Genomic DNA, 23,041 nt, shown 5'->3' with positions numbered 1-23,041 from the left:
CTTTACAAGTTACTTTGTCACGTGACGATAGAAGATAGAAGTTTGTAATGATAGAGTGGAAATCCCCAAATAGCCCATGAAATAAGGAATAATCCCACAACATTATTCAGTATTCATATTCAACATTTATTATTATTAGTTATTGTCAGATGGACATTGCTATTTATTGTGTGTAAAGGAGTGTGTGTGTGTGTGTACAGTAGTGCGGCAGCGGCACTGTCCCGACGCTGAAAAGGGGGAGATGGAGACAGACAGACAGACAGAAGAACATGTCCGCCTACTGTGCTGCGTCGCGAGGCTTCGAATATCTTTGAATATTTCTCCCCGAAGCTTCGAAGCCCAAAAAACAATGTTCGGGACAGCCCTTATCTATATATGAAACAACCATGGACTTGGCCTAAATCAAAACAGACGTTATCATAAACTGTATTGGTGACTACTACTAGGATACCCTGCAGATCTGTATTAATAATCTTTGTAATAAAATCCATCTACATGCATCTGCTCTTTACTTATTCCCCTCTCTCTTTCTATGTCTTTTCCTGCCAGGTGCTTTCCAATTTGTCTTCAAAATGGTTGGAACACTTTCCATCATCGTCGCATGCATTCCTCCGGTCTTCTACATCATTATCTGTTTTACAACCAAGTCCAATACCCAAATAACCATCGCTGCCATTATGAGTGTGCTGTACGCCTTCCTCATGACTGCATCCTTCTTTTCTATCATTGGTGGGTAAAAACTCTTTGTGACTTGTTTTTTACTGTGACATTTCTTTTTTTTTTCAAATCATGATTTAGTCAATTTATTTTAAACCCCTAAATGAACATACACACACCATGTTCCCCTTTTAGGTGATATGGTGATTCAGGGCACCTTCCTGACCCCCACTGGCTTGTTTTTGGTTTCTATGGCAATCATGTACTTAGTGACAGCTCTACTACACCCAGAGGAATGTGGTATGGTTATATTATATTATTTTTAACATTATTTAGTTATAATATGTTAACAGTTTTATGTAATGTTACGTTACGTTATGTTTAAAAGTTTTATGTTCAGTTATGTTATGTGTTTTTCTCCCCCAGGGATGATTATCTATGGTCTGATGTATTTCATCTGTATCCCCAGTGGATACCTCCTACTGACCATCTACTCACTGGTTAACATGCACGTTGTGTCCTGGGGCACAAGGGAAACCAAGTAATGCACTGATCATTTTTAGAAGGAGGAGTGGTACTTTCAGCTGCAAACAATCATTTGCATTGATGATTCATATTCTAATTACTTAATTCTTAATTTACAATGACATTAAGCGGCCAGAACCCCCCCCCCCCCCCCCCCCCCCCCTAATTTACAATTAATTATCAATTAAGCCAAAGTCAATCTATTAGCCTAGTTGATTGCCTGACTTCTGATTTGAGCACTAATGGTGTTAGTTGTAATAGTAAAGATAACTGTATGTAAGGTGTCATGTAAAAGTAGTATTAGGAGGAGCATAAGCAGTAAAAACAGTAGAAGACAAAGTAGTAGTTCCTACCGGTAGCATGAGTAGCAATAATGGTGATTGTGTTACTAAAACCAATTCATTCAATATTGTGAAGTTGGTCTCTGGTCAGCATGCACGCAAACTCCAAAGAGGGAATCATTCACACATTGATAACTCTTGAGAATCGACATCCTGATTACATATTGTGATACAGAAATCATTTAATCAATCAACATCTTGTATGGCACATATAAGCTAATACTGAAGTACTACAGAAGTACTACTAGTGAAGAAGCACACAGGAATATGAAAAACATAAAACATGAAAAATGGAAATATGAATTGTTAATGTCAAAGACACAATTAACCTGAGACTTGAAATTTAAAGAGGCAAGAAATAAAGTATCTACAGTCCAATACCTGAAATATATAGCAAACCAACTAAAAACCACAAAAAGGTGGGCTAAGGGTATATATTAATATGTGATGTACAGTTATGTAGAATTTAAGATGATGAAATCCATCCAGTCATCTATCTATTTTCGTGGTGGGATCAGGCAATTGTTGATCAATGATTCACGTTTTTAATCCATCCAAGTGGAAACAGCAAGGAATTAATTTGTTTTCATTTATGCCAATCTGCATTCCCAATAATCACTCACTGTAATTACTGTATTTTAATGGGTACATGTTTTTTCTATGGATGTATAATAAAAAAAACTACGATGGCGCCTATTCAGTCCAATGAGAATTGCTCACAAATATAAAACCTCTATGGATCAAAAATTCATAATAGAAATACCTTGTTTGCAGTTTGAGGTGTCCTGTCAATAGTTTTACAATGGTGGTTTATGGGTAAAATGCTTTTTGGGCTGCAGGGGGATTTTTCGCTGATATACCGTGAGTGGCCACTGGAAAAAAGAAATTGGAAAAAAGGCTGTATCCAGGTCTTATTATCAAGCCCCCAGGAACAGCGACGGGCAGTGAAGCAAATTTTTGTAGTGGCCAAACGGAGGTACTACAACTTCCATGACGATCATGTGATGCCATTGTGCCCAAAAATACTTTTTCCTATAGACTTACATCAGGAAAGAGACGTCTGTAACTCGGCGGATAATTTTTTTTTAGGTAAATCAACTTCCTAGTATGGACACTTGAATTGCCCTTATTTAAATCATTAGTTCCTAAAAAGTTGTAAAATGCGCTAATAGCCGAATTACTTTCCTTCCTCCATTCATATTAATGAGACCCAGACCGGGGCTGGAACGAGGGCTGGGAGGCGGGGTTAAAGGAAACGTTACTGCACCTGCTCTATGGGCCCAATGGATGCGGAAGATCGCCGGTAATACGGGTACTTTATGCGGCAGATCGCCGGATGATCCGGGTACTTTATCACTTGACAGTCTAGCCGTTTTGGCTTCATATGCCACTGAGCAACTCTCAAAGGAATGAACAGGAGCCCGCCTCCAACGCTGTATTCAGTTCTCTTTATACATCCATGTTTTTTCTCACTGTCCCATCATTCTGTCTGTCTGTCTGTCTGTCTGTCAGGGACGAAGAGGAAGTGAAGAAGAACCATAATATTCTGTGTGATAGAAACTGTAAACTCTGCTGCTGGGACATGAAGCTAACGGTACTGTAACCAAACAGCTAGAGGCAAGCCTTCCAGTGGATGAATCGATGGACGGATCCATTAATTCTATCCTGTTGCTTTACAGATAACAGAGGAAGCAGAGAATCTGATGCTTCGACAGATCACAGGCCAGACTGCACAGCAAGCCCCTCCCCTTACAATCACCAACCAGGACTCAATAACTCAACAGGCAGCTGCAAAGTTGGAGCCTCAAGCCAAAATCGACACAACCAAAGAAGAAGCTGACGAAAGAGCTAAGAAACCTTCAACTGACAAACCGAACGAGAAGGCGGTAAAAGTCAATGACTCTGCTTCCAGTAGCAGGTATTTATTTGTCTTTTCTTTCTTCTCTTCTGATTATCAATAACTTATTTGGTCACGAAATATTTCAATACATCAGAAACTTGTACTGCCATTAAGTTAATCAACTGTTTAGTCATTTGGCCAAACTGACGCTCATAAGATTATTAACACACCCATGCACACAAACTCACTTCTACATACTGCTGACTTAGATTTAGATTATCCTTGTAGAAGGACAAAAGCACATATACACTTGAATTGTGAAATCCATACTACCCAAAATTCACAAAAATGTGTGTGCGCCTGTGTGCAGTTATGACAGTGTCATCAAAAGGAGCGTATCTGTATCCGAGGAGGAGGATAATGAGGATGACGATGACCTAATGACGGCTGACCTAGAGGAAACAGAGGAGCTTCCAGTCAGCGGTAAGAAGCACTTTAACAGTGTATTTGTAATTACGTACTGTATTTCATACAATTTCAAACAGAGTATGTATAGCATACTATAATGACGTTATTGGTGTGCGTGTGTGTGTGTGTGTGTGTGTGTGTGTGTGTGTGTGTAGACTGGGTACTGCCGGTGAAAGAAGAGTTTTTGAAGAAGCTGACTTATTTCAACCTGAAGAGAAATCTACAAGAACAAATACGGTATATAATAAACATTATACAGAGAAGTTTACATTTTTGTATGTTCTTAATCACCAGGCTTTTGTCACAATATCCACAAAAACTGTGGCAAAGTTTGAACAAAATGAACAGTGAATATCACTGAAAACAGGTTAATAAACAAGTTTGTATCCATTTATATACATGTGTCTGTACGTATTGTAAATTATGTTATCACATGGGCTTTAGACAAGCCCATGGACACTTTTAAACTTGTATCCAAAGATTTAATTGATAGTGAAATACTGTATAATATTCCCTCTATGTTTATGTGTGTGTGTTGTTTACTTGCAGGTATGTGTACAAGCAATAATTGTAAGAAACTTTACTGTTGTATCAGCTAAAACTCTACAATTGCAATCGTAATCACAGTTATTTGTTTTGTGTTTTTTCTTTTTTGTCCCCAGATACACACTCCGTAACAAAAATGAGGATGATGTGTGCGAGGAGTTGGTCTTAATGTTAACAGACACTCTTAATGGAGCGCTAAGTACAGTGGGGCCTGAAGATGTCCTGTCAGAAAGCAAGCTGGAGGAATTACAATATGCACTGGAAGAGCATGTAATAATAACAATAATAATAATATATTATAATAGCACATAAGCAATTGATTTGGTTTAAAATAATTTCAGTTCTCTTTTTTCAACAATATCCATCATAACACATCCATTATAAATACAATGTATAATTTTATCATATCACATTCGAATGCTTCTATTTCAGAGGCTTTTCATTTTATGTAAACAAAACTTAAAAAACAAGAGGAGGAGAAGAGGAATTATTGAATCAGTGAGTCAATGACTTTCTCTATCTTACAGTCTCGGCGTATCCTCAGAATCAGTCGGATGGAGAAATTAGAGAAGAGAGTAACCAATGCAATCAAGAAAACACTCACCGCCCCGCAAGTGCAAAGACTTGATGAGGTAAGATGCTGAGGGTAAGGTGTCAAAGCCAGGTAGATGTAAATGCTTTGGCAGTTTTACTTTTCACTGATTATGTTAATGAAGGTAAATCTATTTTTTTTTAATATTATTTCATGATCATGTTTGTGATGGCCTCAGTCAGATAAAATTGATATTGCCTATGGAGCCATTAAGTTGGACAACTGACCCATTTAGTTCCAATTTTGCCTTTATTCAAATAAATCCTAATAAAATATTTGTGTGCATGCATTTGTGTGTGTGTATTTAGGGTGAGCAAGACTTCTGGAACAAGTTACTCGATCGCTACCTGAAGCCTATTGTTGACACTAAAGCACATCTGGAGGACGTCACCAGAGAACTGAAGTCACTACGCAACAAGGTCTGCTATCTGCATTTACTGTTTATGCAAATGTGTCTTTTTTTGTTTCTGGCACAAATTCTGTCTCACATGAATTGTGCATCTTCATTTTGTTTGGACCTTGAAATACTGCTAATGTATTAGGACAGTTTATTCATTAAAACAGTCTGTATTGGTAGTGGCAAGCCTACTGAGGGGTCTAGTACAGAAAGGGAGAGACCAAGGACAAGCATAAACATAACATACACTTATGATAAATGTTTAGTTATCAAAGAATTCCAAGATGTAGTGAGCGTGAGATTACATTTGAAAAACAATTTGTCAGTGAGGTCTTTTGGACAAACAACAGTATGTAATGATGACACTTTCTAAATTACCTCAGATATATCTTGGCATTTCAAGTGCAACAGCTGATTTATCAGTCATGCTCTAGCCAATCTCAGACTACAGGAGTTTTAAAATCCTAACCGATTTTGTAATCGGGTTACATCATACACATAAGGAGAAACTTCACAGATGTTCTTCTCTCTAATTTCAAATATGCACACACTACAAGATTTGAAAATAATGACGCATCACACACTAGTACAGGATATTATTAAGCTCATCGTGCCAGAGGGAGCAATACACTTCATGAGATCTCAGGTGATCTCATGGGGAAGCAGATGTAAACGAAATGGAGACTCAACTGCAACAACTTGCTTTAGTAATGCTTTGCAAAAAACATAAGCAGACAGCTCGGAAGGTTTAAGACTGGACCTCTGAACCCCTCACATTACCAGAAGATAATACCAAATAAGGTCCCAGACCAGATTTCTCTTCCGATTGTTGGGAGGGTGAATATGGGATAAATTGGCCCTAAACTCCTGTAGCTAGGGATGTAAGAAAATATGGATACACTTGAGTATCGCAATATTATGTTTTGTGATACTGTATCGATTCTCAAAAACACTGTATCGACTTTTAATTAACAGCTTACAGGCAAAGCTTTGCGGCAGACAGTGGCTGAGATTGACTCAGATTGCACAAAAAGTAGTGCCATGATGTTAGATGTTACAGGGACTGTCATAAATGCAAATGCTGTTGTGACTGCATAAAAGAGTAAACTTTTTATATAACAGTTTTGCTAAAATTAGATTTTGAAAAATCGCAATATATCAACTTGCTTACAGTATCGCAATGTATCCTAATATATTGATTCGTAACCTCTGTATCATGATACGTATCGTATTGCCAGGCCAATGACAATGTGCAAAGACATTTTAGATCTTAGTATGAGTATTAACTATTAAATTCTCCTTCCTCCCCACAGGCAGTCTTCCTGTATTTCATCGTCAATATCCTGTGGGTGGTAGCTACCTTCTTCCTACAGGCCATTGGAAGTGATGTCCTCAGCATCAAGATCCCTAAATACTATCCAAACGGAACTGAATCTGGAGAACCCCTCAAGGTTGGGACAGACACGCAGACAGACAAGACAGACACACAGTCCTATATGCATGTGTGGCAGAGATAGAGATAGAACTGTGGCATCTTTTTGAATGTTTGTCACCACACTCCAGCAAAAGTAATCACCATTATTGTCATTTTGTGTTGACAGGTGGAGCCTCTCAGTTTGATGTTCCTGTTCTCTTTTGCTATTCTTCTCCTTATCCAGTTTATGGCCATGTTGTATCACAGGTACACTAACACACAAACTTGCGTATGTGCCACACACCCACAATATTCTCATTCACATTCAGTTTTTACTTTATTGCAGCTGTAATATCAGACTTGTAATTGACAGCCTCTAAGCTAACTCACAGACTGACCTTGAAAACTAAGCAGGAAAACATCTTAACTTTCCGATACTGGAGGTTTGATTCTGTGGCAAAGAAATACCAAAGTTTTTAAACTGGTACTGGATATTTTCCCCTACCATGAGCAGGAAACTTTTGATTCAGAAATTCCTGCCTTAATGGAGAATTATAATGCCATCTCCTGTTGTTTTTGGAACTACTGTACATCAATTTCCTCATTTTCATTTCCCATATTTTCTACTTGTTCTACGTGTTTCATCTTGGTGCCTCTCTGTTTGCAGAGTCTACACTCTGATCCACGTGGTGTCCTATCGCAGCACAGAGAAGGACTACAAAGAGAGAGAAGATGTAAGCAACAACAACACTCGAAACACATTCACGCATATAGAGGGTTCCAGGTATGACATATTTTTGTAGGCCAACCAGGAAGTGAGCATTGCTCTGGTTCCCTCGACAAAAAGCTGATGGGATGTTTCCATTGGGTTTTGAACTATTGCAGAAAATAAGCTCTGTGGCAAACACACGTTTATGATACTTACACGTTTAGTTCAGCAAGATAATCTTCACAAATTAACACCACTTTATTATTTTGAAGTGTGAATGCAATCGCCAGAAGTAAAAAGCTAACGTTAGACTATAGACCAACTACACCACGGTTGCATGAACACGAGTATACACAACGAGGCTGTAAAGGCGGATGAGTCGGCGTGATGACGTTTAGTAGTTTAAATTAGCCACTTGTTGGCAATCGCCTTTTTTAAGACACATAAAGGCTTCAAAATTCATGAGTGGGATATTTATGGACGTATTTATGTCGTAGAACAAAACGTTTAAATCTCCTAAGCTTGTGTTAACCACAGACCTTATTTCAGGTATCTAACTAAAAACCCATTAAAAAAAAAACATTGACTTCCAGACGTGTGAACCGGAAGTGCTAAAATGCTAACTCATTTACGTGTTTTAGGTAAGAAGGGTGAAAAGAGGAACTGTCACGCATCATCAACGCATCATGTCTTTGGGGTACAACACACGCGCAGTAAAATCGGAACTGCACTCGCCGAAATCGAGCCAGTAGCAACGCACGACCGCCGCTCCAGTTACATTGCGCGTGTGTCATATCCCATAGCTCAGGACCCGTGTCCCAGCCTCTTTCAATAGGCCTTGGTTTTAGGACTCATTCCTGGAGCACTCTTTACCATAGACTGTATACAAGAAATCTAATAATAATAATAAATTCAACTTATATAGCGCTTTTCTGGAACTCAAAGACGCTAGATGCAACAACAAACATGGTCAAAGAAAAATGAGTAACATTTAAAGCCAGACATCATAACAATATAAAAACTCTCGGTTAGGATGAGTCTGTTCATTTACTCTTCAATGAGATCTTTCTTTGTGTGTGTGCCTTCCTGTCACCTAGGTGGAGGATGATGATGATGCCTTTATTCAGGAGAACCCCAGCATCAGTGGACTTCAAATTACCAGTGAAGATCTGTAGTCCATAACAACCAACTGTAACCAGTGAAACCCAACAACCAGCACACACTGGCATCGCACAGTGGCACCCAACCAGCAGACCTCTCACCACCTAAGGGCTGCCAATCAAATTATTGAGACATGAGCTCAGGTTTAACACTATGGGATCTCAGATAGGAGAGTTTTTAATGATCAAGTGTTTTTATTTCAGTGTATTTGCTCTTAAGATTTGTATTTATTTTATTTAAAGTGTGGTTGAATGCATCGGGTCCACAGACTAATTCAACGTCCTTATCGGCAGATTGAAAAAAGAATCCTTGTGGTAGATACACTTTACATAATTATCAGGAAGCTTACCAAAAAAATCTGTTTAAATTGGTGATTATTAATTTGTGTTCTTATGTGCCTGCATCAAAATCAGTTTTTGTATGAATCACAATAATGAGCTAGATGTAGATGGAAGAAAAATAATTTTCATTTGTCCAAGAAAAATGTATATCTGAGCTCCTTGTCAACTCAGGTTAAAAAAAAAAGTCAAATACTTGAATGTGTTGCTCCAAAGAAACAGTGCCAGTCCTTTAAAGATGTTTAAATGTGATTTTTGCACATGAAATACTTAAATATTTTACTGTTAAACCCCATATATTTTATACTTTTAATAGTTTCTGGTGTAATTTAATGTGTTTCCTTTTTAATATTGTATCAAGATGGTATCAGTGTAATTATGTATACAAATGCACTTTACAAAGGGATAGCATTTTCTTGCAGATTCACGTAAACTCCCTGGAAAACTACAGAATAGATTAAAATAAAAATGTGGACAATTTCTTTGTATTGTCAAAGACATAACTAAATACATCATAAATAAATATACTCAATCAGCAGCTGATATTCATCTTTCTCATTGCATTAACAATGCATATATGAGTAAAAAGAATATTGTTTTCACTTTGATTGGATGCTTATGTTTTTTCTAATTGTTGAGACAGAAATGTGTACATCTTCTTGAAGGCCAGCTGAAGTTAAAAGTATCAGGCTCCCGAAATCAGTTCACACTGAAATCTATGCTCACCAACATTTGTGCTTGTAAATATGCTTATTTCACACCCCTTTAAAAAGAAAAAACACAACCTGAGTTGACCTTTTTTTAATGAAAGTCATTTCATTCAAATGAATGGAAGCAGTAGATACAGTTATTAAATAGAGGCAATTGCAAAGCAATCATCCAATATATCTTTGGGGAGAGAGTTTCAGCTGAGGGTAAGGCAGCGACCCAACACTGAACACAACTGTAAAGTTTAACACCCTTTTCACCGCTGTTCTCTGTGGGTGCAGAGCAGAAACACAGTGCCTCCCACATGACACTCTCACAGAGTTATCTAGTGTGGTCATGTAACAAGTAGCATGTTTACAAGTTGTTAGGTCAGAATGAGGTGCCTTCAAGTCTGATTGCTGTTACCGTTCCCCAAATACCCAGTACAAAAAAAAGAGTAACGCCTTACATAAAACTCAATGGATGATGCATTCAAACGTCATTTATTTCATTTCACGTCATCCCATAATGTTGAATTCTTACTACAGGTTGATTAGCCAATTCTTTTGATCCTGTAATTCCAGACATAGCAACCCAATTATGCACTAATTTAGGTAGTCAAAAATTCACGAGTTTCAACTAATGTGTCACCTAAAAAAGGCTGCCAGTTGTCCTGTGTTAATATATGGTACAATTTTCAGAGGGGAAGATTAGTCATTTAATGTATTGTATATGAAACTCCTGTTATTATATTTGAAAGCTCCCAATTCAGCTTCATGAAGGAGATACGTCAATCCCCCACCCCATTGACAGCCAATAAAAACCCCTGCCAGCTCCACTGAGAGGCAGTCAGTCCTATCAGTCCACAGGTTGGCACTTCAATAATCAAAAGCTTGACTGAAGTTGCGTTTGTGTCCTCCTCTGTTGTTGCCATAGCCACCGCCACCGCCACGGAACCCGTTACTACGGCCACCATTTCCCCCGAAACTCCGCCCCCTTCCACCTCTGAACCCTCCTCCTCCACCACCACCAGAGCTTCTGTCGCCACGGTTACTGAACTGCTTCTCCTCCAGCTCTGGGAGCTCTGTGGCTACAGTCAATTGCCACCGGCGACCGTCCTTCCAGCCGTCCTGTTGAAGGATCAAGGAAAAGGATGTTAGTAGGATTACCATAGTCAGTTAGTTAGAGCTCAAGATATTCATATTTTACTTTGGATTATTTATCTTCACCAATTTAATCTTGAAGACATTATAAATAGTCCAAAACACCGTGAACAGATGTGAGCTTTCGCAGTTGTTCTCACCTGAACTTCCTTGACTTTGTCAACGGGGACATCAAAACAAACTCCCTGTTATGAAAACAATAAAGGAGAGATGGTGAGTGTTTCTGGAGTCAGTCTATCTACGTGCTCTGCTAACAGGAGAAGAGCCACAACAGGCATGGTCACACCTACAGAAAGGGTTCACACATTTACTCTTTGCCAACAGATGCTGTTTCCTTGCTGTGGATAATTAGTTATGTACCATGTCTAGTATGGCTGTAGTAGCTGAATTCACATATAAACTAAACAAGAATGTGCATTTTGATTTACCACCTGGTTTCCCATTTACTTTTTCATTTGCCAAGTATATTACTTTCATTTAGAGAGGCGTCTGTGGGGATCTCTTTTTACAAGACATTGCTGATCCAAGTGGGATCTAACAAGAGTATTCTTTGGCTGTCAAAATTTGAGCCTACATCCATGCTCAAATTTATATCTGTATACACCAAATCAAATATACTCTTCCTAGTACAGAGATTACTCAAACCCCTATTCTTAACCTAGAGGATAAAAGCAGAATCTGGGAAGCTGAAGTTCCACAATGGCTCCAGTACTAAAATACAACAAGATCTGGATTTGAAAAAACAGGAAATGTAACAAATATAATTGGTTTGACGCGTATATAATCCCCAGCAGCACCTCACATATGTACATACAGTAAATGTGCGTTTACGTACCGTTTTGCCTTTGAGGAAGGTCATTCTGTGAACGTGGGTCTCGAACTCTTCTCCCAGCTGTTCTTTGATGGATCTCCAGGCGTAACCCAGATTATGCATCTCTTGAGAACACACCAGCTGCACAGTGGTGAAACCCTGCAAAAACAAACAGAAACAATAAGTTAGGTGGAATTAGGGTTATACAGCATCAACAAATTCATGACAGAATCTAATATGGAGGACAAGCACCACATCTTTTTAGTGCGTAACATGGATAACATGTCAGCTGTGTGTTCAATGGCTGTTGCAGTTTGAATCATCCTGCAGATGTTGTTTCAGTTAACACTGCAGCTCTAAACAAGCACATGAAGCTACCTCGTCTTGTCTGTTTTCAGTGCAGAGCAGTGGCCTCTGTTATACAGTAGTGTGTCCAGATGTATTCTTATACTGTATGAGTTTGTGTGTATATAACTTTGTGTCTTTTGGTTTTCTTCTTCTTCTTTGGTGAATACTGTATATTTGTGTGTTAAGTATAGGTTGTTAATGACGAGAATAAAATCAAACTCACAGCATCAGAGTTGAGCAGCGACCTCTGCTCTAGATTTGTGGCTCCAGAAATATGTGCCAGGGCAGCAGCTAGAGCATCGACTGCTCCTCTCTCCTCGATCAGCTTCTCAGCCGACTCTTTGAAGTACGCGATGGCTGTAACTGGAACAGAGTCCAGAAACCTGGACACAATACAGAAACAAAGTCTTAACAATCCGACACTTAAATGCTCACCGTCAGGTAGGGGTGGGCGATACCCCCTAAAATTGATATCACAGTATTTTTTTTTTTTTATATCACGGTCTTACAAAATTAAAAAGGGATACTCCACTCAAAACATGATTCTGCCTCTTTTCACTCTATTGGCAATGTATATAATATACAAATCTTTTAAGAAATGATATGTTTATTTAACCTGACCCGCCAGATGGTTTGTTACACAGAACCATCTGAGAAGCCGTCGTTGGAAACTGTTTAGAAAAGGGCAGGCACTTTCAAAAAATACTTGGCAGATGATTGGATGAGCTAATCAAATTAATTACCAAAGCCAATCGGGAGAAGAGTGAAAACATATTTTCCAACTGTTTGTATGGACACATGGACAACCAAATGATGTGGCTGACACAGTCCAAAGTTTCAAATAGGAATCAATCACAATAGTTTCATACTTCCAAAACAAAATATATATGGTGCACTTGGCTCTCACTCTCCAGAATGACCTACCTGACAGCATCCTTGCTTGATGACTTGATGATATCGTTGGCAGTGGGAACGCCAACTCGTTTGAATGTGATACCCTGGAATAATACCAAATATAATGTCATTTGGTTGATATCCAATATAGAAACATCTGAAGTAGTCACACAGATTGCATTTCTTTGTCAATAAAATGTGGAATTTTAAACACTATTTCCGACTACAGGGATAAGGTGACTTCAAGTCTGGTTGTCTATGTAGCGCAGCAGCACCTTCCTCATCTCTTGCCTTTCTAATGAAACACTCTCACTCCTCTTCTTTTCTGTCTTCACTACTTTTGACTCTCCCCTTCCCTCTTGTCCATTTCCAACCCATGTGTAGCCCAGATGTGACTGAAAGCCTTGTTTTTTTATTTTTGCATAACTACTCAAACACCTCAACTTGATGCTCTTCTTTGCCCCTCTGTCTTCTTCTGCTTTGACTGAATTTAAAAAGGACACCTACTGCTTTGTTTTCTACGTAGTACAGCTGGTCCTCCTCTTTCCTCTGGTAGAAACAGATGCAGACTCCAGTCCTGCCTGCTCGGCCCGTACGTCCCGAACGATGAATGTATGACTCCACATCCTGACACCAACCACAGACACAGAAACATTTTCAGTGACAGGCCTTTATGATTCATATTTTATGCAACACTGTTAATAGAAAAGTGTGCAGTAAACATTCATCCACTAAGAGTTCCTTTTTAATTTTTCATCGACTAACCTGTGCACATAAGTGTTCTGCAGCTGTTTCTTTTTGCAATTCAACTCAATGTGAAGTTTGCAAATGCCAATTTTTAAATGTATTGTCTTATGTGAATGGAATCTGCACCTCAAGATCAGAACATATTTATAAATCTAAAATATAACATCAATAGCAAACAAATGGCACATCTGATAAATGCAAAGATATACTCATGTTGTGAAATTCTTGTTGATTACTGGTAATGCGTCACACCTTGGGTGGAGCACACTGGACCACCAGGTCGACTTCAGGGATGTCTAATCCACGGGCTGCAACGTTGGTGGCAACCAGAACCTCAAAAGCCCCGGTCCTGAAGCCCTTCAGCGTCATCTCCCTCTGTTTTTGAGGAATATCTCCATGGAGGACCTGGCAGCTCTGATAACATACAAACAAAATAAAATAAGAAATGAACACTGCACATTTTCTTGCTTCTTCAAAGCCACTTCTTTCCATTTCTAACGCTTCGTCCACACTGGGAACGTCAGGAGCGCGTGGCGGCTGCGTTGCCGTCGCCTGGCAGCTGCGTGGTTCACGCACTGCATTTCAGCTGCGTATCTGCTGCTGCAGCCCTTTTCTTTCTACATAGAGTTTGCCTTTCATAATGGCCATTTCATTTCATTATAAATATCCTTTAAATTTATTTTAGACAGAGAAATGTAAAGAAACGTGTGGTAATTTGTAAATAATAGTAATAATCCACAATTAAAACACCGTACTATATTCATCCATGGAGCTCTCCAAGTCACTGCATGTTCTACAACACTGTCTGGCAGATTTTTCAGAATAAAAGGCTTGTGTTAACAAATGAAGGAATTCAGTCCACAGAAAAAATGCTTGAGGGCATTTATTTTGAAATGAAAGCAGGAAGTGTTGATTTAAAAATAAGTCTTTACTTTTTTTCATCTCCGTAACATATTCTACAGAAAGACATTGAAACTATAGTAATGTTGCTGGTATGATGTCAATATACAGTCAATAGATAACCTTCACTGTCTGTGACATATTCTACAGATGCCAAAAACTACATTTTACTAGATTATATTTGTATAAATCATGATAGTTATATTTAAATTAGATCTTAAACGCATCATATTGGAACTCAATGGAACCTACGTTAATGTTAGCTGTTTAGTTCGTCGGCAGACAAGCCGCTCACTGCGATTACTATGAGCAGCATGCATGGGAATAAATTACAATACAAGTGTCTGATTAAGTTAGTTGTTTCAAATGTTTTTAAGGTTGTTCCCTCACCGCTTATTGTGGACTTGCAGTTGTGACATCGACGACGTGTGTGTGTGTGTGTGTGTTCGTGTAGCTGTGACGTTACTGTCTGTGCCGCTGTGTGCCGACGTAAAACTATCATGTGGCAGCAGCGGCACCGTGTGTAAATGTGACCGGCAAAAAATCCGAAATATGACACTGACCGGGCCATCCACCGGTCATGGCCAATCAGCTGAAAACCAGCTGGTTTCGATCGGTGCATCTCTAGTATCGTTGAACTGACACATTAAACACTCAAAAATAAAAGTAGAAAACATACGTTTTAAGAGGTAAGGCAGCTGCACTGGTTAACAAATGAATGAAATGTCAGTTGATCATTTTATAAATTAAAGGTGTAATGTATGCCGCTGTATGAGTTGGCTATTCATAAACTGTTACATGTGTATGTGAATGTACCTGTTTGATGGCTGCATTCATGGAAAGTTCGTTGACGTCTTTCTTTGTCTCACAGAACACAATGGTCTTGCCGTGGCTGCCGCTATAGACCTGGATCACGTCGCCGATCACGGCTGCACGCTGTGACCAGTGAGACGCTATGGCCAGATGCTACAGAGGAAAGGACAGAGAGAGAAACAGAAGGAGAAGAGACATTTTTATTAATCCAGCTGGCAGACTTTAACTTGATTACAATTCCACTGGTGTTGATGAGGATAAATACAGCAATTTTTACTGCAAATTAACTTTCTGGGTTTTCCTGATGGAGATATATGCAAGCGTATTTTACAGTCTCAATTACTGTAACTGTCCCTGCTTACAGATCTAAGCGTAAGAACTTAGAACGCTTTAACGCTTGTTAAATTGCACCAATCACCTCTTTCACCTCTGCCAACTCTCTCACACTCACTCACACGCACACACATACACAGTCACTCGTACTTACTTCTACAGTTGTTGCAGCTCTCTGTGTTTTCTTGCCGATCAGATCAACATGTGTGCAGCCTGGTCTCATGTATTTCTTGGCAACGTCGTAGACCCAAGGGGGGGTGGTGGCCGAAAACAGAAGAGTCTGTGGGTTGCCGTCAGAGTCTGGAGAGGAGCACACACACATTTTCCTATTTTTATATACTTGACCGCAATAGTGTTGTCACAATACCAAAATTATGACTTTGATACGATACCGTGCCTAATTATCTCAATACCGATACTGAAACAATACCACGGCAAAAAATCTAAAACATCAGGAAGTTATGGAATTATAGATGACAGAACATGGAACTTAAAATTATTTTTTTCTTAATTAAAAATGCAAAAATGTATTAATTTTGAAATGTACTTGGTAGGCAGTAATCTGATGTCCCCTATACTTGAATTTATGGGATTTCTCTGATAGTTAATTTTATATTTGCAACCAGATGTCACTTATTAAACAGCATTTAATAAAGCTGTTTTTTTTTTTTTGGAAAACAGCGCCCCCGTTTGCACATCACAACAGTTAAGGCGGAGAGTGGTACTGCAGCATAGGACACAGCCAGGGGCTTCCAAAACAAAAACCCACAACATGAAAACAAATTCAGATGAAGTTCTGTGAGAAGTTGATGAGAGAAAGCTGCTAGAATCAGGAAAACACACTATATCGATCTCTTAATCTACTTTAACGTATATATGATACACAAACCACAATCCTAACACTGCACCTTATACACATACATAAATATGAACACACACAGAAAACAAGAATGCCTTTATACACAATCCTAAAAGATTATCAGGAAATATTTTCACAATTAGTCGTCGTTTCAATTATTTGTCTATATATTACCTTTTATTTGTTTTTTTATGTTTGCATTGTTTTTTGTATTTTAGAGTGTATATGTGTTTTAGCCTTTAGTGTGTATGTGTGTTTTAGGTTTACCAGGGACATGGACTACAAATTAGCTACGGCTAGAAGTCTTATATCGTTTCAGTTTCATTTTATCTAAATGTAACAATACTTACATGTATCGTTCCTGTCAAATAAACTAATAAATAAAAACAATTTACTTTACCTTTCTCATACGATGAGCCCAAAATCTCTTCAACTTGTTCTGCAAATCCCATGTCCAACATTTGGTCGACTTCATCCAGAACAACGTGTTCCAGTTTAGAGAGGTCGAGTTTATTGTTCTGGAGGTGGTCTTTGATGCGCCCAGGGGTGCCGACCAAAATGTCGATACCATTACGGATAGCTTCGACTAGACAGGAGGAGAGGAGTGGAGAGATTTATTATTAATATCAATGTATAAAGTACACAGAAACCACATCAAAAAACAAAGAAAAACAAATAATGAGCTGGTAGTGAAATAGTTAACCTGAAAAATACTTTATAATAACATTAAACCCATCAATGTAAATAAATAGACTCTTGTAATGATTTAAACTATTTCAGAATTAGAAAACATTTGTGTTTTAGCATAAGACTCACGCTGTGGGTTGTATGAGCTGCCTCCATAGAAACAGGTGAGAGACAGTTTCTTGGTGATGTCTTTGAAGTCCTTAGCGACCTGGATAGCCAACTCTCTGGTTGGAGTTAACACCAGGACCTACAGACAGAAAAGAGGCTCAGTCATATACAAACACACTCAGAGGTCATACTGATACTGGGACTCTGGCTGATACTAGTTTTTAGTGATCAGTGTGAAAGCGTATGTGTGTGCACCTTGGGAGCCCGGCCTCTGATGAACGCCCCTGACTCCTTCTGGAGCTTCTCCACCAACGGGAGGGCAAATGAGAAAGTCTTTCCTGTTCCTGTTCGGGCTTGGGCAATTACGTCCTCTCCATCATATATGGGATTAAATGTCTTCACCTGAATGTCAAACAGGTAAGAGACTCCCCGAGCTGAGAAAATGATAGAAAGAGAGGTGACAGAGAGTGAAAAGGGGGAAGAATTGGAATGACAGGAGATGGAGAGAGGCAGAAGATCCATGGCAATTTGTTATTGAGCATCCCAGCAGCACCAAAGCTCAGTTAACGCTCCAAATTACATTTTCAGTACGAAAAGAGTTGAGTCCAACATGAATTAATGCACTTATTTCAGTCCATAATGGTGATCACTAAATTTTCAAATTCAAATGTTCATTATTTTTATGAACACACTATATAGATCAGATAACTACTCAAAAGCTGAAACATGTCCATCATGTGTATTCAATAAAAAAACAGTTGTTCAGCCACAATACATATGTTATAAAGTGAAGTCGATACATTAAAGATGTCTGCGCAGCTGCTTTTTTGTTTTGGTAGAGCAGCAAATGTGTCTGATTTTTTTTCACTGGTCTGAAGTCACAGTGGTAAAAACTAAGGTATAAAAAATGTAAATATGATGTTTACCTTTTAGTTTATCAATGGTGACTTGGGAGATCCTGAAGTTGGAGAAGGCCCCTTCCTTCTGCTCTTGTGTCTCCTCCTAAACAAATAAACAGAGTTAGACTATAAGTTGTACTGTTATCTTACCTTACAGCTGACTTTGAAACGTGTCTGTTCAAGAAAACAACCCAAAAACGTCAAGGCAAAGACTGAAAAGTCAAGGTTAATGTTATATGAACATAACAAGCAAACTAAATTAAATAGAATAAGTTTACATAATTTGTGAAACTTTTAAATGCTTGAAAACATGCCGAGTAGTGAAAGTATTTGCTTTGCAGTGAGTTCATGGTTGTTTTGTCACTTAATTTAAAAATAATTCCAACATCTTCTGGGAGCTTTCCACATTGCTTGCCAGCCCACTCTTGTGAACAAATTCTAACCACATTTCTATGCCTCTACTTTTATCCTAAAAGTTACAAGAGCAGTCAAGCTTAAAGGTACAGTGTGTAGGATTTAGTGGCATATAATGGTGTGTTTGCAGATTCCAACCAACTGAGTACCCCTCCACTCACTCCTCCCTTTCCAAGACTGTTGTACCGTGAGCCACGGAGTGCAAAACCGTGGAAACGCCGTTCACCTCGCTCAGAGGCCATCCTTACCATAATAACACTACTAAGGGAAGTCAGACGGCGACTGGCGGTAACACGGTTTTGCACTCTGCGGGTCACGTTGCAGCAGCTTCACAAGCTTGTCGGAGAACTACGGTGGCCCTCAGGTAACGGAAATAAGTGAAAGGCTCTCTCTAGAGCTAGTGTTTGTTTTGTCCGTTCTGTGCTACTGTAGAAACATGGCAGAGCGAAATGACGGACTTCGTGAAGAGGACCCGCTCCCTATGTAAATATGAAGGACTCATTCTAAGCTAACGAAAACACAACAATTCTTAGATTCAGGTGATTACACACTAATGAAAACATAGTTATGAATATTATATTCATTTTCTGCTAATAGATCCCTCGAAATGTGACACACTGTTCCTTTAAGGTCAAAAGAGCACATCAAAGATTACAGGACATTTCCCAATATAACAAAATAAAATGCACCAATATAATATAACAAAAATGTAACACCTAGAAAGAAGGATTTAGTAACAGCGCCCATGGTGGTCATCTTGATTTCTCTTGAACTATTCCAACAAAAATCACACTTCACCACTTATTTAAATTACCACAAACGGAGTTATCATACAGAAAATAACAACACAAACTTTCAACTTCTCCTGAACACAATCAGTCTGCGAGTCGTACCGTTTCTTTTTCGCTGTCGCTCGCGGAGTCTGCACTTGACTGGGCTGGTGTCGGGATGGGCGTCTGAACAGGCGTCTGAACAGGGGTGTTTTGGGTGGAATGTCCGTTGGTTTCTGCCTCTATTTTCTTTTGCTTCTTCTTTTTTTTCTAAGCCCAAAGAGAAGAGCAGAGACGATGTTATAGAAGGGGAAGAGTATGACCTTTATGGCCTTTTCACCGTTTACCAGGACAGATCATCTATGTCTCACTAAACAATTTGATGGATAATAAATACAGTTGGTTGTCCATTTAGTTCCAAAACTAGGCCTTTTTTGGTAAGGAAATCAACCGAACTGGTAACTACGTATTCAAACAAACACAGCACTGACCTCTGTGTCTCCGTCAGCGTTCTTCTTAATCTTCTTTGGTGTTTCTACACCATCAATGTTGCCGTTCAAGTCTATGACCTCAACTATGTGGCCGTTCACTTGGTCCATTGCCAGCTTGTCTTTTTTTTTTTTCTTCTTTGGTGCTGGAGGTTCACAGTCTGGGTCCTCCTGCTCTTCCAGGTCCTCCAACTGCTTCTTCTTCTTCAGCTTCTTGCCCTCTTTGGTCTTGTTCTTTTTTTTGAAACAATAAAAGGCAAATAGGTTTCAGTTAACCCCGTAAATACTGTGCAGCAACTCAACTTTATAAAAAAGAAAAATGTTGGCAGCTTGATTAAAATCTAGTTTGCAGTTATCTCATAATATTGCAATTCCACTGTCAACTTGTATCTGTTATGTGAGGTATAGTAAGGGATGGGCCGAAGATATCAAAGCTTATTTCACTCCTGTGAAGCACACGGTTTCAATACATTGTGTAGGAGTTAGTCTCAAATTAAGAATACCATGTGACGTCCGAAGTTTCAAATGTCACTGGTACTTCAGATATCGCTTCACTCAGTTTGACAGTTTTGCAGCTAAACTATGTGAAAGGCACATTAGTGGGATAAGAAGAGAGGTGAATAACATAAATACCAACCAGGAAGTTAAAACACATGAGCCCTCAGTGGACACGGGTCCTACACTACTCCAATAAGGTACATTATTATTTAGTACCAGCAAAACTATTTTATATTTATCGGTTTGGACAATGTACTCATTCCTTATTTTACTGTAACATATTGCACAATAACTTCAACATTTAATGCAGCACTTCTGAAAAAAAAAAAGTATTACAGATTAAATTGAACTTTTATTGCACACATGAGACATGAAAAACATGCCCCAAAGCTTCATAAAGCTTTGGCCAGTATAATATACCGAAGTAGTTAAAAAAACACCACGTTCTATTTGTTACAATTATTTTAAAAAGTGCTTTTATAAATTGCAGGACAGTTGACCATGTCATATGACATATGTAGTCATATTTCTTTATATGTAGTCATATTATTTCTTTATTATGTAGTCATATTATTTCTTTATATTAATCTTGTCTCTGGATGGAGGCTTCAGATAAGCCCAGTGTGTTTTTTGCCTCTTCCTGCACTGTATATTATTATTTATTCTTTTTTTTTTAATGTTGTATAGTCTTAAATTGTGCAAAATAAATAAACTAATAAACATTTGTCTTGGTTCCTGACCATTTTGTCTTCATATCATTACATCAAACATATTTATTTAAACATTAATCTGAAGTTTCTTTTCTAGAAAGTTGACTACATCCATCCAGAACCTTCTTGTATTTATACAATGAAAGAATAGATGGGAAAGTCTTTTTTTCAAGTCAACAGAAATCACACTTGTAATCAATATCCAGCTTGAATCTTTCTAACACAAGTTTTACTGGGTAAATTATATATAATATCTTGAAAGACACTTTAAGTTTGTTATTGATACAGTATTTATCACAAATCCTCAAATAAGGAAGACCAAAAAACATCTAGATGAAGGCACAGAAACATAATGATCAGGTTGTTGTTGTGTACTTGACTACCAGCTGACGAGCCCAGCTGTATACTACGTCATCACGTCGTCATCTATAGGTCATTTAACACATGGGCATGCCACGTGTTCTCCTAGCTAGGCTAAGCTAACACATGTATGCTAAACATTAACTTAACAGTGGATCACTTTCTTAAGTCACACCGCTGTTGATCACACCATGTTAATGACGTTTAACTACTATAGTGTCGCTACAGTAACCTGTCAATCATACGTTGGTTTGGTTTGTATGGTAACAGTTGTGTGGCCGGTTAGCCGAGGAGCTAGCTAGCCACATGTTGTCAAACATGGAGCAGCCATGAGAAGAGACCCGCTAACACCAGATATCTATGATCATGTACACCCTGCTGCTCACCTTCCGGGTTGCAGCCTCCTCCACGGTGTCCACAGCGTCCTCCATGGCTTGATAATCGTCGTCAAAGATGATTTTTGACGGCATTTCTTCGTCCTTGTTGTTACCCCTCAGTGAGACACGCAGGCTGACCGGCGGGCGCGCGGATGGAAAGGAACGCGTAAAGGGTGCGCGTGTCCGGAGGAAGGAAGTGAAGCGCGCTCACGAGGCATAGACATAGAAATAGAAGTGATAGATACACATACATATATAAAGAGCAAGGTCATTAGAGCTGCAGTAGGCAGAATGTTTTTTGGCATCATTGGGCAACAACTTTATAATAATAACTTTTCAGCATATTGTGATTCAAGTGTTCTGAGAGAAAAATAGACTTCTGCACCTCCTCATGGCTCTGTTTTCAGGCTTTAAAATATCTAGCCTGTAACTGGAGACTTTGGCCAATCACAGGTCATTTCAGAGATTTCATTTCCATCATTTTCTAGTTTGAATATGCTTTTGCAATATGTACAGTGTTACGTCATGCCAATAAAGCCATTTTAATTGAATTGAATTGAATTGAATTGAATTGAGAGAGGGGGGAGGGGTCATCTTCTCACACCTGGTTATACAGGTATACAAGTTAATAACACATTACACATACACTATATGTGCTGTAAGACATCTTTAGTAACATTAAACCTGCAGTATCCAGATGCTCTGGCATCATTGGGCAAAAACTTTATAATAACCTTTTCAGCATATTGTAATTCAAGTGTTCTGAGAGCAAACTAGACCTCTGCTCCTCCTCATGGCTCTGTTTTCAGGCTTTAAAATATCTAGCCCGTGATGGGATACTTTGGCCACTCACAGGTCATTTCAGAGAGAGAGCATTCCTATTGGCTGTGCTCCGGCTGGTGGGCGGTGTTTGGTATTTCTTCAACTTATCTCATAATGGCTGCCGGGTCACAAACTTTCTCATATTACAGTTAAAGGGACTGTTTGCTGATCCTAGTGTTGGCTTTTCCTGCCTCAGCCTCCCGACCGCGGTCGGAGGGAACAAGGAAGACACCGGCACCCGGTCGGAGACGATAACGTTTCTCGCTGCGGAGCCCCGTCACTTCACAAGACACGGAAAACCTCTGTTGGTCTGGAGGAGCTGCAGCAGTTATTTCTGCACAAACGTCCACTGTACATTCACTAGA

General features: G+C 38.9%; 2 protein-coding genes across 2 annotated transcripts in view; one reads left to right on the top strand and one right to left on the bottom strand.

Moving 5' to 3' along the window:
- chs1 (chitin synthase 1) overlaps positions 1-9,523 on the top strand; it is a 32,697-nt gene extending 23,174 nt beyond the window's left edge. The window contains exons 22-35 of the mRNA XM_074613174.1: positions 550-729; positions 853-957; positions 1,084-1,198; positions 3,036-3,117; positions 3,203-3,441; positions 3,734-3,846; positions 3,987-4,068; positions 4,494-4,647; positions 4,905-5,009; positions 5,278-5,388; positions 6,680-6,817; positions 6,968-7,047; positions 7,448-7,514; positions 8,587-9,523. Coding sequence (XP_074469275.1) covers positions 550-729; positions 853-957; positions 1,084-1,198; positions 3,036-3,117; positions 3,203-3,441; positions 3,734-3,846; positions 3,987-4,068; positions 4,494-4,647; positions 4,905-5,009; positions 5,278-5,388; positions 6,680-6,817; positions 6,968-7,047; positions 7,448-7,514; positions 8,587-8,664 — 1,649 coding nt within the window. The 3' untranslated portion in view covers positions 8,665-9,523. The remainder of the gene's footprint in view (positions 1-549; positions 730-852; positions 958-1,083; positions 1,199-3,035; positions 3,118-3,202; positions 3,442-3,733; positions 3,847-3,986; positions 4,069-4,493; positions 4,648-4,904; positions 5,010-5,277; positions 5,389-6,679; positions 6,818-6,967; positions 7,048-7,447; positions 7,515-8,586) is intronic.
- Positions 9,524-9,774: 251 nt separating this feature from the next.
- ddx21 (DEAD (Asp-Glu-Ala-Asp) box helicase 21) lies at positions 9,775-22,025 on the bottom strand. The gene is made up of 16 exons (XM_074613186.1): positions 21,864-22,025; positions 19,913-20,143; positions 19,545-19,691; positions 18,265-18,340; positions 17,594-17,772; positions 17,360-17,477; positions 16,944-17,129; positions 15,839-15,984; positions 15,355-15,504; positions 13,891-14,052; positions 13,399-13,518; positions 12,922-12,995; positions 12,221-12,380; positions 11,674-11,808; positions 10,979-11,023; positions 9,775-10,805 (listed from the first exon to the last, which is right to left on the bottom strand). Exons 1-16 carry the CDS (start codon positions 21,945-21,947, stop codon positions 10,554-10,556), a joined length of 2,265 nt encoding a protein of 754 aa, XP_074469287.1. The 5' UTR covers positions 21,948-22,025; the 3' UTR covers positions 9,775-10,553.
- Between the last annotated feature and the right edge of the window lie 1,016 nt (positions 22,026-23,041).

This window comes from Sebastes fasciatus, chromosome 2, assembly GCF_043250625.1.
Source record: "Sebastes fasciatus isolate fSebFas1 chromosome 2, fSebFas1.pri, whole genome shotgun sequence".
NCBI classification, from domain to species: Eukaryota; Metazoa; Chordata; class Actinopteri; order Perciformes; family Sebastidae; genus Sebastes; species Sebastes fasciatus.
The sequence above is the reverse complement of the archived record's forward strand: the minus strand, read 5'-3'. Positions and strand labels throughout refer to the sequence as shown.